Below are 16,738 nucleotides of genomic sequence, written 5' to 3' on the forward strand. Positions count from 1 at the left end.
TAAGTGTATCTTTTCTATGGCCTTATATATATGGATCACATATTTGTCCTTTTGTGTCCGACTTATTTTTCTTAATTCTTTCAAAGTTCACTCACATAGCAAGTATCATTTTTATGGCAGATGGATACATCACATTTTATTTATGTATTCATTTATTTATCTATTTTATTATTATCTATGGCTTTTAACAGTGTACTCCTCCTCCTCAGCATTCTTACTATCTTATGAAAATATCATTATTCACTAAGAGCTTATGTAAGTTATTATTTTTGATCACCCCAAGCAATAAATTACCAGCCTCTGTGGTAGATTATAAGCAGGTTCTCATTTGGTTTATAGAGAACTTAGTAGAAAAATTGATTTTACAATATATTTTTTCCAAAAATATATTTCAACCTTGTTTATAATCTCTTTTATTAAACTAAGATCCTCATTTAAGACTGACTTCTGTGCATTTCTTAGTTGGGTCAAAATGAAGGTGTAACGCTATTATCTGTGAACAGGCAAAATGCTATTTAAATTAATGTGAAACAACATTTTCTTACAAAGGAAATGTCATAAGGCCAAACAGAAAAGCTCCAGAGAAGTGAGCTCATTTTCATTTCATTGATCCGATGATGTTTTCTTATACATAAGAAGTCTTCTGAGTAAATTAGACATTTCAAATCTTTTTTTTATCCAATCTGGAATTTCAATACCTGGAAATTTCAGTTCATGTTCAATTTCAAATTGTATATTATTCATTTTGGATCATGTTCAATTTCAAATTATTGATTATTCATTTCTGATTTCCCTTCCTCTTAAAAATATTAGGTTGGGAAAGGAAAAGAAAATTAACTTTAGTCTGTCCAATTTAGTTCCCTTTGATAGTGCTATTATATACTGAAATTTGACAAATGACTAGCCAAAATGTTGGGTGGGGAGAAGGTTTAAGGCAAAAAAAAAAAAAAAAAAAAAAAAATTTTAGCCAAAAAGTTCCCTGAGAACATCTTGATTTGTTTTGTTCCATGTGCCTTCTCTTTTTATATTTTGTGCATTTTATGTTATACAAAGATACTATGTTTAATGCTTATTTTTCTTAGTTTCCAGGTTTATATCTTGATATCTATATATACCATATTACTTTGGATTCCTATTATGGATAAAACAATTCAAATCTACCTTCTCTCTATAAGCAAAACATGAATATCAGAGGAAAAATTACTAATAGCATAAATCTTCCAAAAGTACTTTACCTACATCTATAAATAGCTTAGAGAAATTAGAATCCTTAGGAAGCTAAAGTTGGTCAAGGGAACAAATGTTTAAATTCTCCTAAGTATAGCATAGAAAATAAAGTTTGGCATTAACACTAATTTCAACTAATGGACATATATATATCAAAAAGATTGTCCATGTCCTTAGAATATATGAAGATAAATATTTTAACTTTCCTTTCTTGGTAGAATTTTGGGGGTTTTAGTTTTTGTTTACATATGACTTTATTATTTCCTCAGATATTTTGATTATGGACTGGAAAAATTATGTACCTGAAATTAAGGGAATCATGTTTTGGCACATACCTGTACTTCTTTTAAAATATTTTTTAATTATGGATAGACAATACCTTTATTTTATTTATTTATTTTTATGTGGTGCTGAGGATTGAACCCAGTGCCTCATACATGCTAGGCAAATGCTATACCACTGAGCTACAACCCCAGCCCCAGACTTCTTTTTGGTACTACATGCTTCACTTTCTGTTACAAGTATGTGTGTACATTTTATATCCTCCCCTAGATTAAATGACTTAAAAGCAAAAAACCCAGCCTATTTTCTAATTTTATTATGCCTATTGTGGCACTTTGCACATAGTAGGTTTTTAATAAACTTTGGTTGACTATGGAATTATTGAACAATCATGTAAAAATTACTTAAAATTAACAGTAAAATGGAAGCTATTTTATTCTTAATCATATTGTAATGAAGACTATTTTAAACTCTTTGCAGTGATGATACACACAAATATTTAAACTATTTATGTGCCTCAACTTGACATAATTTCATGATAACTTGATGGCAATCACATTTAAATATATTAGAATATTTTTGTAATAATGCTATTCTAGAACAGCAACTTTAATAGCTGGGAAAACATGTTAATAATGGCCATTAACCTGAAGGAAACAAGGAACATTAAATATTTTTTTCAGAAATAAATGTATAAGATTAAATATTCCACTATAATATTTATGAGCAAACCACAAATTAAAATCTATAAAATGCAAACCATCAAATGTTTCAGTTATAGAATAATTTAGACTATATTTTGCAATTTCTCCATGTACATATGGGTGAATACTGTGTAAAAAAAATTATTTTCTTCTTTGGTGTCTTTCATTATCACTATTTAAATACCAAAATGAATTCTGCTTGAATGCAAGACCAAGGCAGTCCTATAGAAGACCTTCTATCAATCAATATGATCTCAGTGTACACAAGCAAGTTATTTTCCTTACCTTCAGGACAGCTATGAATGGTACAAAGTTAGCCCTTTGGAGTCCATTTTTATAGAGATCTGAAAGAAACAAATGATATTAACTTTTTTACTTAGTTCAAATCATAATGTTAGTTTTTTCAGTCTGGCAAATAAACTCTCCACTGATTTAAAATAAATTTTCAAAAAGATAAAGGAGCAAATTTTTTTAAAATGTGATTTCTATTAAAATATAACACAAAATTCGCTATAATTTTGATAAAAGAAAAAATAGTCACAGAAAGATGAAAAGGCATTCAATCAAATTAGTTTTAAACACAAAGGGCATAGTTGCATATGCCCATAACCCCAGCTGCTGGAAGGTTGAGGCAGGAGGATCACAAATTCGAGGCCATTCTGGGCAATTTATCAAGATCCTGTCTCAAAATTAAGTTTTAAAAAGGGTTGGTGATGTAGCTCAGTGGTAGAGCACTTGCTCATAACTGACATAGCTCTTGGTTCAATACCCAGTAATTCTCCCACCCCCATCACCAAAAATTATCTTTAAGCAGTTATAAGATATAATAAAAGAATTTGGAAGCGATCCCTTCTGAAATCCTAACTTAATAGCCTAATATAAGAAGGTGATATATTTAAAAGTATCTAAAACTGGAATACATAGAATTCTATTGGGAAAAGAATCATAGTCTTATTTTCTCAGTCTATAATATAGATTTTCAGTAAAGAATTAAAATTTGTTTACTAAGATGAGCCATTTTAGAAAACACATCAATAGAATTCCTCCTGTATTTGTATCAAGGTTACATATTTGTCATCAAGGTAAAGATACGTCACTTTAAATGAAACTGTCTAAAAATTAAAACTCTAATCTCTATTCTCAATAAACTGTAAACAATTATATCATAAATAGGTAGTATTTACTGGTTTAGAAAGATGCTTTTCAATAAATGTATGTGTACAATGTATATTTGTTTACATATACAAACATACTTGTCATGAACAAACAACTAAAAAGGGGAAACAAATTTTAAGCACTGCATTGTTCCTTTTTAAGTTTGTTTTTGTAGATGTAGATGGACAGCATGCATTTATTTTATTTGTTTATTTTTATGCAGTGCTAAGGATCGAACCCAGGGCCTCATACGTGCTACATGTGCTAGGCAAATGCTCTTGCCACTAAGCTACAGCCCCAGCCCATATATTATTCTTTAAAAAGTAAGACTTCTGGGGCTGGGGATGTGGCTCAAGTGGTAGCACACTCGCCTGGCATGCGTGCGGCCTGGGTTCGATCCTCAGCACCACATACAAACAAAGATGTTGTGTCCGCCGAGAACTGAAAAATAAATATTAAAAAATTCTCTCTCTCTCTCTCTCCCTCTCTCACTCTCTCTTAAAAAAAAAAAAAAAAAGAGCTCTCTACCCCTCTAAATGTCATTTCTCATTTAAAAAAAAAAAAAAGTAAGACTTCTTAGAAAAAAATGTTTAAAAGTTTGAAATTTTATTGCATAAGCCAATCTACAAAGTTATTAGATCTTTGAAAAAAATATAAAAATAGATACAGTAGGGGCTGTGGATATAGGACAGTGGTAGAACTCTTGCCTAGCATACTAGAGGCCCTAGGCTCCAACCCCAGCACTACACACACACACACACACACATACACACACATACACACACACAGGAACAGCAAAAAGTGTTCTCAATAATAATAAATACAAGTTAAATTAAATTGTATCTTATTCTTTTTAGTATGGACTTATGGGGTCTTTTCTATATTTCCTTATTTGGAGAAAATGTGTTAACTATGATAGATTTCAACTGCCACATTTACTAATGGAAATAAAATATCATTAGGAAATATTTATTCTCTTTAGAAAAATGTTCATCATAATATCATTATAGTGAAGAAAGTATTTGCAGAAGCTCTTTGGTTAATTAAGGACTAGAAGCTTCAATTCAGTTTCATTTAATATTTCATTTAGGGATACCATAAAAGATAAATAAGGTTGGTCAGGCTGCTAAGATTAAAAGATTCAAAATAAGATATTTTCTTTTCTTATAATCAAAACTTCTAATGAGTAAAATGGGCAAAATGTAGGAAACAGGTTTAAAGTTAAGTATATTCATAGTCTTCCTTACTTACTAAGAGTTTCTGAGAAAGGTACATAAAAGTATTGCTGTATGTGAAGAATTAACAACCATGATTGTCAAAAAGTGGTAAAATTTTTAAAATAAGATAATTTAAGGGGCTGGGGATGTGGCTCAAGCGGTAGCGGGCTCACCTGGCATGCGTGCGGCCCGGGTTCGATCCTCAGCACCACATACAAACAAGGATGTTGTGCCCGCCGAAAAACTAAAAAATAAATATTACAAAATTCTCTCTCTCTCTCTCTCTCTTTAAAAAAAAAGATAATTTTAAAAATATACCCAATGTTTATGGCAGCTTTATTCATAATATCTAAACACTTCAGTTTTTAATAATAACTAAAAACTGGAAGCACTCCAATGCCTATCATTAGCGACAAGATAAACAAATTGTGGGATATCTGATGGAATACTACTTAGCAATAAAAAAGATAAAGTATACACACAGAAAAATAGATGAACCTCAAAACAATAACAGAGTAAAAGAAGCCAGACCAAAAAATTGAGTACATATTGTGTGCTTCCATTTATATAAAACTCTAGAAAAAGAAAACTAATCAATAGTAACAGAAAGAAAATTAGTGGTTGCCTGAGAGGAGGAGGACAAAGTTGACAGAGATGAAAAGGGGCAAGGAAACTTTTTGAGGGTGATGGAAAAGTTCACTACATGATTATGGTGACAGTTTCACAGATGTGGAGGTATGGCACTATTTTTAAAATTGTATCTTTTAAATTTGTACTATTTGCAGTGTATCAAGTATATCTTAATAAGCCTTTTTAAATTTGTATTAGAAAAAAGTATATACAACATTATTGAACATCAAAATACAATGCTATAGAATTAAAACTAAGATATTACAATAATGAAAGTTTTGGTTAAGGTAATTTTTTGATTTGTAGAATAACATCTTTTTATGACATATAAGGCCCTCTGATGTAGTTTAACAAGCATGCACCTTTTAAAATGTTAATGACAATAAGACAGATAAAGGCTTACTCATAATGTTCTTGATTAAAAGATTTTCACTCATCAGCAAAGTTAAAGTAGAATAATAATGCTTTTATTTATTAGAGACTTAATTTTTTAAAGGGTTAACTTTTTAAAACTCTGCCTTGGCAAAGATACATAATTTAAAACTTTATACTCTGAGAAGTATTTTCTAAACAGAATTCTAAACAGAAATTATTTGGCTTGAAAACCTTTAGGGTTTTATAGGACACTTAAGTAAAAAAAGGATTGTACTCATTAAATTGAAGAGTTTCTCTGCAATTCAAATAACATGCTAATTATCAATGCAATAGATCCATCTTCTGAAATGTTATTTGGCTACCAAAATTTTTAATATTAGTTGTTTAATATTATTGTTGTTAGACATAAAGATTTTATAATACGTTGATATCAACGTTTGTCATTATTTACTAAATACTATTTAAAAATTTAGCAGTTCTCGCCTATGATTTTTTAATGCTCTCTGAACAGAGCTAAATGAACACTTGGTCATATAAGACAGAGTACTGGAATTATGAGACATTCATTTTGTAGAGAATAGCATAAGGACCTCTAAATTCTTCACAGTGAATGACTATAATAATACTTACAGATGAAATGCATGCAAAGAGGATTTTTAAAGTAATTACAAGTACATAAATACTTCGGAGATGCACATGGATATGCAGATCTTTTCCTTAAAAATCCAAGTGTCAAAACCCAGAGGGTGAATAATGCTAATTTATATATGTGTAAATCAGTTTAGGGTAAGAAAAACATTTAATGCAGGTAATTAAAAAGAGTTTTCCTACAAAGTAACATAGAATAATTATATGGTTTTATGGAGTCAATCTGATTTATCCTTCAAGATATTCTTATTTTATTATAGATTAGAAGAAAAGGGCACCTTTAAACTATTTAAACAGCAACAGCTACTTAGCTTCTTTGAAAAAAACAACTAAAGTTCAAATAATATTACTAAATCTGAAGATAATATAGCTAATTAAATGTTCCTATTTGAGAGTATATTATTCTTTGATATTCAATTCAATATATAATCATAATTCCTACTGTTTTTCTACACTGAAATGAGTGCTGAAGACAAAAGATAAACAAAAAGAGAAACTAGGATTTACAAAGTCCCTATTAGAAGCCAGGCAAGTTGATGGACACCTCACACAAATCATAATAACCCTACAAAGCAGATATTTTTATCTCTATTTTATAGATAAAGCAACTGATATCCAGGGTTTTGAAGATAACTGGCTGAATTCCCAGCCAGGAATTGATAGACCTAAAATTAGAGCCAAGGACTTTGATAACACTAAAACTTACAGACTTTTTCAGAATCACTGTGACCAGTGGGCTTATGATAGCTGACAGACATAACCAGATTGTAAATATGATATGAGTTAAAATGGGATGTCATATATAAGCCTAATACACAAAGCAGGAAACTTATAATTTTATCTATGTTTAATGACAGCTTTATAGAGCTAACATTGGAACTGGACTACATTGGAACACTGAGAAGGTGCTACCAATTAGAGAGGATAAAAAAGAATTCTAGGCAGCAGAATCAGCATGAGCTTATGACTTCCTCTACCTTTGCTAATACTACGCTGCTTAAATGGCGATTTTTTTTTTGTCAAACCATCCTTGAATCCCCTGTGGTGGACCAACTTTCAGAGTGGTCCTCCATGGTCCTCAACAAGTGTTCACAGCTTTGTGTAAACAATGGACACCAGAAATAGGAAAGTTATCTCTCAGAATATCGAACAAATGCAATGAACTCCACAACTACCCCCAGCTTAGAGCCTGTGGCAAGTTTATAGGATACTGTACAGGGATGGCAAACTAAGGCAGAGACACATGGACACAGGGAGTGAGAGGATCAGAGAAAAGAGAATGCCCAGTGAGAGAACATTAAAGATCACTGAATCCCCAGCTAAGTTCTCATCAGCAAAGGGGTGTGAGGAATTACCTGAAGCCAAAGAAAGAATTATCTAAAAGTATTTGAGGAAACGATCACTGGAGTTCACAGATGGCTGAAAACAGTGTCGTTCCCACCAAACTGCCATAATTCATGACACATTTGGTCAAGTACTGAGAAAGGATGATCTCAATAGTGAGAAAAATTAGTCCTAGAGTAAATGCTCTCTGGGCCTACCACAAAAAGTTTAAAAGCAATACTCAAAAGAATCAAACTGCTAAGAGAACAATACTCATGGGAATGATTAGGAATAAAAAATATATACAAAAAATTTTTACATAATATCAAAGTACTTAGAAGTTTAATGAAAATTAAAATGCTCAATAAACTCCAAACTTGGTGTAGAAAACTACACCAAGGCACATGGATAATCACACTGCTTCAAAATCGTGATAAAGAAAAATCTTATAAGTAGGCAGATGCTGGGTGCAGTGGGGGTGCACACCTGTAATCCCAGCTTCTCAGGAAACCAAAGCAGGAGGGATCATTGAGCCTAAGAGTTAAGGCCAACTTGGGCAGTGTAGCAAGAGCTGTCACAAAAAAAGAAATAAAACAAAAAATAGGAGCCAGAGGGAAAAAGGCACATACATACATACATACAGAGGAATAAAGAGAAGATTGATGGCATCTTCATGTTGGAAACAATATAGGTGAGAAGTTGGTGAAATAACATGGGAATTGCTTTAGAGATGGCAGGAAAAAGAACTATATTCCATCAATCCTACAAATAGTCCTATCAATTAAATTCACTTTTACTCAAATAATAATTACTAACCCTACACTTCCATGTTTCAAATGCTTATAAGAGTGGTAATGGGAATCCAAGGAAATTATAGGCTCCAAAAGTTCTCTTTTTTAATGACCCATAGAAGTGCTAATTTTCTCTTTTTTTAAATTTGTTTTTAGTTTTTGATGGACCTTTATTATATTCATTTATTCATATGCGGTGCTGAGAATTGAACCCAATGCTTCACACATGCTAGCCAAGTGCTCTACCACTGAGCCACAACCCCAGTCCCTAATTTTCTCTTTATAAAATGCTACATAAAATCTTGATTACAAAATACTGTCATCCATATGTTTAAAGGTCAAACACCAATGATGTGGTTTTTCACATAAGACATTCTTTTCATAATAGAAGTCAATGGACTTAAATATCATAACTACAGCCTTCAGGGCTGGGATTGTAGCTCAGTGGTAGAGCGCTTGCCTAGTACTTGCAAGGACCTGAGTTCAATCCTCAGCCCCACATAAAAATAAATAAAGATATTGTGTCCAGGAGCTGGGGTTGCCGCTCAGTGGTAGGGCACTCACCTTGCACATGCAAGACCCTGGGTTTGATCCTCAGCACCACATAAAAATAAATAAGTGAAGTAAAGGTATTGTGTCCAACTACAACTAAAAAATAAATATTAAAAAAAATAACTGCAATCTTCAACAAAAGAGCAGAACTTAAGCATTTCTGGGAATCCTTTGTACATGAAGAAGATCCAAAACTAGCCAGGTAAAATCCGATAGTTGAAGTTAACAGGAGGGTTGTAGTCTCTGCTATCTATTTCATTGTCAAGTGTGAGTGGCTGAGGCTCAGATGACAATAGTTTCCACTTTGGACTCTAAAGGTTGTCCTTGGCAATATGAAGTCTTTATCATAGATAGGGTGTTGGTGTGAGTGGGTGACTTTCTTCAACTAATTTCTTTAAAGAGTTCATTTAAGTTCCTTGTGGATTTTGTGCTGTTCTGTAGAAAAAAATTGCATGAATGAGTTGGCAGTCCTTAACATCTTTCTCCATGACTTTTCTTTTGCAAAAATAACACATTTACTTCCTGCCAACTACAAAATTAGATAGGCCTTTCTATTAAAGATCTTTTAATCAATTCCTTAATGTTGATATCACTCATGATTACAGCTGTTGCTTACTAGAGAAGTACATTGGCGGTAAGGCAGAAAATCGTCCTTGTTCAGCCATAGTCCAGTTTAGGAATTTATATAGTTCATTTTGTACTAGATATAAGATGCCCTATGGCTGAACTGATCATAAGACCAAAACTGTCTTCCACAAAACACCTATAATACCTTTCTGTAGGAAACAAACTTCAGCACCATGGCCTGGAAGTCAAGAATACAAGCCTACTTCTGAGGAGAGAAAAGCTGAGCCTTGCACAGCATTCTCTGGGGGCACCCAAGGTCCAGTTTAGATGTAGGGCAAACAGAGGAGACAACTGCCCATTTATCATTACTGACCAATACCTGCCCATTAGCAGTCATACAAGACCAACTCTACAGCTGAGACCACACTGTGACTTCATAGTCCCACTCCTCTGCTACTTCGGGAAGCCAGCCAAGACACCTGACCTCCCTTCTACCTCAGAATTCATCTTCACTGTAAAAGAAAAGCCCAGCCTTTCCTGAAGTCTATTTAATCTGATATTAATAAACCCACTCAGTCTTTGTATCATTACTGTTTGTATAGCACATCTTTCTACATTCAATTACATTCAATCTATATCTTTCTTTCTGTTTAAAGTATATTTCTTGGTATTTTTTTAATACATTTGAAAATCTTTACCTTTTTATTGCTATGTTTAGTTCACAACAATGAATAGTTACATCTATTATTTTATTATGTATTTTCTGTTTGTCCTGTGCTTTTTTCTTTTCCTGCCCCTACCCCCTTTTTAATTACTTGAATATATCTTAAAATTCCTTTTGAATTTAATCTATCAGACTTAATTTTAATTGTTGTTCTATAATTGCAACATACATCCTTAACTTTTGTATTTGTATGTGTGCTTGTGTATTACGTGTCCTGTGTGTTGCTGAAGATTAAACACGGGTCTACCCATATATAAGGCAAGTGTTCTACCACTGAGGTATATACTCAGCCCACACACCCTTAACTTTTTGTACTCTACTTGGAATTATTATACCACTTCAAAGAAATGTAGAAACAATATATCCATGTAGGTCCATCAAATTTCCCTTTTATGCTATTAGTATCATATGTCTCATATCCACATACATTATAAACTCTACAAAAGAATGTTTTAATTTATGTAAAATATTAGAAAAGCAATTGTAAAATTATGTAAAACAATCGAGAAACCCTATAGCTAACAATTCTTATTTATTTATTTATTTATGGACACAATACCTTTATTTTATTTATTTATTTTTATGTGGTGCTGAAGGTCAAACCCAATACCTCACACATGCTAGGCAAGCACTCTGCCACTGTGCTATAACCACAATCCCCCATAGCTACCAATTCTGATGCTCTTGTTTTCTTCAGGACCCAGGTTGCCATCCAATATTATTTCCCTTCCACCTAAAAAATTGTTTTGGAATCTCTTATAGTACATGTTGAATGGTGATATCCTCTTAGTTTTCTTTTATCTAAGAGTGCATTGTTTTCATTCCTGAAAGTTTTTGCTGGATATACAGTTCTAGGTTGACAGTTATCTCCCCTACATTTTAAAGATGTTGTTGCACTGTTTCTCATTTCCACAGTTTCTAGTGGAAGTCACGAGATCCTAATAATTGTTCTTCTATATTTAATGTGTTTTATTTTCCTCTGGCTGCCATCTTGATTTTCTCTTATCCTTAGGTTTGTAGCCATTTCACTACTCTAGAAAAGGTTTTCTAGTATTTATTCTGCTTAAATAAGTTCCCAAGGTTCTTGAACTTATAAATTTATGTTTCCCCTCGGATTTAAAAATGTTTCAGTCAGGGCTGGGGTTGTGGCTAAGCGGTAGAGTGCTCACCTAGCACATGCAAGGCCCTGGGTTCAATCTTCAGCACCACATAAAAATAAATAAATATAAATGTATTATGTTCAACTACAACTAAAAAATAAATCCAAAAAAAAAAAAAAAGAAGAAGAAAGTAAGAAAGAAAATGTTTCAGTCATTTTTTTTTTTCAAATTTTTCCCCCATTGTCTTTCTCCTTGCCTTCTGGGATTCTAATTACAAATATAATGGAAAGCTGTTCACAAATTCCTAAGGCTCTGTTTTCTTTTCTTGTGTCATTTCCTCTCTATTCTATTTTTTAAATGTATTTATTTTTTATTCCAATTTGTTATATATGACAGTAGAATGCATTACAATTCATATTACACATATAGAGCACAATTTTTCATATTTCTGATTGTATACAAATTATATTCACACCATTTGTGTCTTCATACATGTACTTAGAGTAATGATGTCCATCTCATTCCACCATCTTTTCTCTTTTGTCTCCCTCCCTTCCCCTCCCACCCTTCTGCCCTATCTAGAGTTCATCTAATCCTCCCATGCTCCCAACCCTACTATGAATCTGCACATTATATGTGAGAAAACATTTGGCATTTGGTTTTGGGGGATTGGCTAACTTCACTTAGCATTATATTCTCCAACTCCATCCATTTAACTGCAAATGCCATGATTTTATTCTCTTTTATTGCTGAGTAATATTCCATTGTGTATATATACCCCAGTTTCTATATCCACTCATCCATAGAAGGACACCTAGGTTTGTTCCACAGTTTAGCTATTGTGAACTGTGCTGCTATAAACATTGATGTGGCTGTGTCCCTGTAGTATGCTGATTTTAAGTCCTTTGGGTATAGACCAAGGAGTGGGATAGCTGGGTCAAATGGTGGTTCCATTCCAAGTTTTTCAAGGAATCTCCATACTGCTTTCCAGATTGTTGCACCAATTTGCAGTCCCACCAGCAATGTATGAGTGTGCCTTTTCCCCCACATCCTGGCCAATACTTATTGTTGGTTGTATTATTAATAACTGCCATTCTGACTGGAGTGAGATGAAATCTGAGAGTAGTTTTGATTTGCATTTCTCTAATTACTAGAGATGATGAACATTTTTTCATATATTTCTTGATGGATTATATATCTTCTTCAGAGAAGTGTCTGTTCATTTCCTTGGTCCGTTTATTGATTGGGTTATTTGTTGTTTTTTGTTTTTGTTTTTTGGTGTTACCTTTTTTTGGGTTCTTTATATAGCCTAGAGATTAGTGCTGTACCTGATGTGTGTATAGTCAAAACTTGCTCCCATTCTGTAGGCTCTCTATTCACCTCACTAATTGTTTCTTGTGCAGAGAAGACGCTTTTTAGTTTGAATCCATCCCATTTATTGATTCTTGATTTTAGTTCTTGCACTATAGGAGTCTTACTAAGGAAGTTAGGGCCTAATCTGGCATGATGGAGATTTGGGCCTACTTTTTCTTCTAATAGACACAGTGTCTCTGGTTTAATTCCGAAGTTTTTCTTTGATCCACTTAGAACTGAATTTTGTGCATGGTGAGAGATACGGGTTTAATTTCAATTTGTTGCATATGGATTTCCAGTTTTCCCGGCATGATTCGATGAAGAGGCTATCTTTTTTCCAATGTACGATTTGGCAAAAAGGCATATTTTAAATTCTAAAATACTTGATTGCATATGCCCCTAGTTATCAGAGCCACAGAAGATGACATTACCACTCAGTATCTATAAACCAAGGACAAAATTATGATTCATGCCCAATTTAACTGGGCAAGGAGGCACATGCCTATAATCCCAGTGACTCAAGAGGCAACATAGCAAGACTTGGCCTCAAAATAAAAAAATAAAAAGGCCTGGTGGATGTAGCTCAATGGTAAAGCAGTCCTGAGTTCATCTAATTGCCATTATAATAAATGAATAAATAGATAGATAGATAGATACACTCAATTTACCATTTTGATCAATTTTTCTCATTTCAAATATTTCTCTTGTATAAATGCACTGTAAGTTCCTACTTCCCAAGGGGATTTATTTATCTTTTCACCATTTTACTCCTGTATTCTGGAAAAGTTTCTTAAGTTAGTTTTCCTGAATCATTATTTCACTTCCTCTAGTTTTAATTGTATAGTTTAGCACTTCAAATGCTGATTTAATTTTAATTAATTTAATCTCTTCTTATTTCATTTAGCTTTCTTTTATTTCCAATGATCTTCAGGGGATAGGTTTTCAGCTCAATCTTGTTTACTTTCATTCTAGATCTTCTGTTACACAAAGTGTCTTTTCCTTATTTTTAAAGAACACAAACAGAAACTTCCTAAAACATACTGTAAGGGTCTGGCGAACGTCGGAGGAAGAGACCACCAAGAGACTGACTCATGCAATTGGCAGAAGGGGATTTATTGAGGATCCGATTCAGCGCGCTAAAGCTCCAGGCTCACTCAAGAAGGGAGAGCAGCCCAGAGCCCAGAGCAGAGGTCAAGCAGTGCTTAAGTACACTTTTTGAGGAGGGCGGGGGCTTTGCATACATCAGAACAAATCATCATGAGGCGCGGGAAAATTGAACAACAACTCTGAGACATGATTAGTACATTCATTAGCGGGAACAGATTGGGCAGGGGTGATTGGTCACTCCTAAGCGGGGTACACATTCAAACTGATTGGTTTTAGGGCCTAAATGCCTATGTAACAAGCTACACAGGGTCCCAGGTTATTAAACAACCAGGGAGTCAGTGGGAATATTTACTGGGCAGTTCGGGTATTGTCCTAACAGCTACAGGAATTTCAGGTTTTGGGGGTAGCAGAGGAACTTAACAATACCTGGTCTTTTACTTTTTAACTCAGGCCTTGCAGCTTAGAAACTTTACAATGCCTGGTCTTTTACACTTTAACTTGTACACTTTAACTTCAATTTCTTTTACCCTTACAATACTTCTCTTTGTTCTGATAGATCATGTGTTAAAAGGATGTTGTTCTTCCACTTTTTAATAATTATATTTAGTGTTCCATTCCTATGGATCTGATCCACAATCTTCTCTGCCTCAAGAGCCTTAACCAGATTATTCTATAAAATATAAGATAATACCACTACAAGAGATTTGCAGTGTTGTTTAAAGTATATTAAGGGGGCTGGGGTTGTGGCTCAGCGGTAGAGGTGCTCGCCTAGCATGTATGAGGTTCTGGGTGCGATCCTGAGCACCATATAAATATAGTAAAATAAAGGTATTGTGTTCATCTGCAACTAAAAAAGATTTTAAAAAATTAAAAAATAAAGTATATTAAGTATATTTTGAACTTGAAAGAAGGTAAAGAAATGTTGAGGGCCACAGCCTAGTAGGGATGACGCATGGCATTTTGCCAGAAGGGAGTGGTTAAGAGGTGACGCCAGCGAGCCATTGAGATGATGATGGTTATGTTAAGCTATATATTCAATTGTATATAGACCTTTACTGTCTGGCAATAGGGCAGCTCTTGCTGCCTGGGCACCCGCAACTTTGGAGTTCCCGTTGAGTTCTCCCGGGGTCCGGGAGGGTTGGTGCGGAGCCTGGTGGAGAGCTGGGAGAGTTCCCGGGGAGTGTGCGTGGAGTGCTGGTGGAGTTCGGGCAATAAAGTTTCCTGTTTGAACACACAAGTGCTTTGTGGTGACTCAGTGATTTGTGCCCAGTCAGACTGCAGCAAGGAAAATCCTTACAAACCAAAAAACTAGGAAGATAAAACTAAAATAATGATCATAAGCTGATACTTCTGGGGTTTTTTTAAGCATTTCCTCTAAAAACTGGAACAAGACAGGGATGCCCTCTTTCACCACTTTTTGTTTAACACAGCTCTTGAAACCAGCCAGAGCAATTAAACAGATGAAAGAAATTAAAAGGATATGGATAGCAGAACTCAAACTATTGCTATTTGCCTAGGATAAAATTACATACCTAGAAGATGCAAAAAATTCTACCAGAAAACTTCTAGAACTAATAAATGAATTCAGAAAAGTAGCAGGATATAAAATCAACACCCATAAATCAAAGGCATTTCTTTACATCAGTGACAAATCCTCTGAAAGAGAAACAAGAAAAAGTACCCCATTTACAATAGCCTAAAAAAATAAAATAAAATACTTGGGAATCAACCAAATGAAAGAGGTGAAAGACCTACAATGAAAATTATAGAACACTGAAGATAGTAATTAAAGAAGACCTTAGAAGACGGAAAGATCTTCCTTGTTCTTGGATAGGCAAAATTAATATTCTCAAAATGACCATACAATCACAAGCACTATACATATTTTTTTTTTAAAGAGAGAGAGAGAGAGGAAGAGAGAATTTTTTTTTAATATTTATTTTTCAGTTTTTGGCAGAAACAACATCGTTGTTTGTATGCAGTGCAGAGGATCGAACCTGGGCCGCACGCATGCCAGGTGAGCGTGCTACCGCTTGAGCCACATCCCCAGCCCCACTATACATATTTAATGCAATCCCAATCAGAATCCCAAAGACATTCCTCATAGAAATAGAAAAAGCAATCATGAAATTCATCTGAAAAAATAAGACACCCAAAATAGACAAAGTAATCCTTAGCAAGAAGAGTAAAGCAGGTGGCATCACAATACCAAACTTTAAACTATACTACAGAGCAACAGTAACAAAAACAGCAAGGTATTGGCACCAAAACAGACTGATAGACCAATAGTACAGAATAGAGGACTAACCCACAAAATTATAATTATCTTATATTAGACAAAGGTGTGAAAAACATATAATGGAGAAAAGATAGCCTCTTTAACAAATGGTGCTAGGAAAACTGGAAATCCACATGCAGCAAAATGAAATTAAGCCCTTCTCTCTCACTATCCACAAAACTCAACTCAAAGTGGATCAAGGACTTAGAAATTAGACCCTATGCCTAATAGAAGAAAAAGTAAGCCCAAATCTTCATCAAGTTGGATTAGGCCCTGACTTCCTTAAAATACTCCTATAGTGCAAGAACTAAAATCAAGAACCAATAAATGGAATGGATTCAAACTAAAAAGCTTCTTCTCAGCAAAATAAACAATCAATTAGGTGAATAGAGAGCCTACAAAATGGGAGGAAAATCTTTACCACATGCACCTCAGATAGAGCTTAATCTCCAGGATACTCAAAAAACTTAACACCAAAAAAACAAATAACCCAATCAATAAATGGGCCAAAGAACTAAACAGACACTTCTCTGATGAAGAGATACAATCAGGGGCTAAGGATGTGGCTCAGTGGTAAAGTGCTTGCCTAGCATGTGTGAGGCACCACATATAAATAAATAAAGGTCTATCATCAACTAATAAAATATTAAAAATCAAGAATATATATAATCAATCAACAAATATATGAAAAAATATTCAACATCT

At 33.9% G+C, this 16,738-nt stretch overlaps 1 protein-coding gene across 2 annotated transcripts in view; it reads right to left on the reverse strand.

Annotated features, from left to right (window-relative positions):
- Afg1l (AFG1 like ATPase) overlaps nucleotides 1-16,738 on the reverse strand; it is a 210,262-nt gene that overhangs the window by 89,449 nt on the left and 104,075 nt on the right. For both annotated transcript variants that reach the window (XM_076859874.1, XM_076859873.1), the window contains exon 7: nucleotides 2,499-2,557. In XM_076859874.1, coding sequence (XP_076715989.1) covers nucleotides 2,499-2,557 — 59 coding nt within the window. The remainder of the gene's footprint in view (nucleotides 1-2,498; nucleotides 2,558-16,738) is intronic.

Source organism: Callospermophilus lateralis, chromosome 6 (genome assembly GCF_048772815.1).
Source record: "Callospermophilus lateralis isolate mCalLat2 chromosome 6, mCalLat2.hap1, whole genome shotgun sequence".
Taxonomy (NCBI): Eukaryota; Metazoa; Chordata; class Mammalia; order Rodentia; family Sciuridae; genus Callospermophilus; species Callospermophilus lateralis.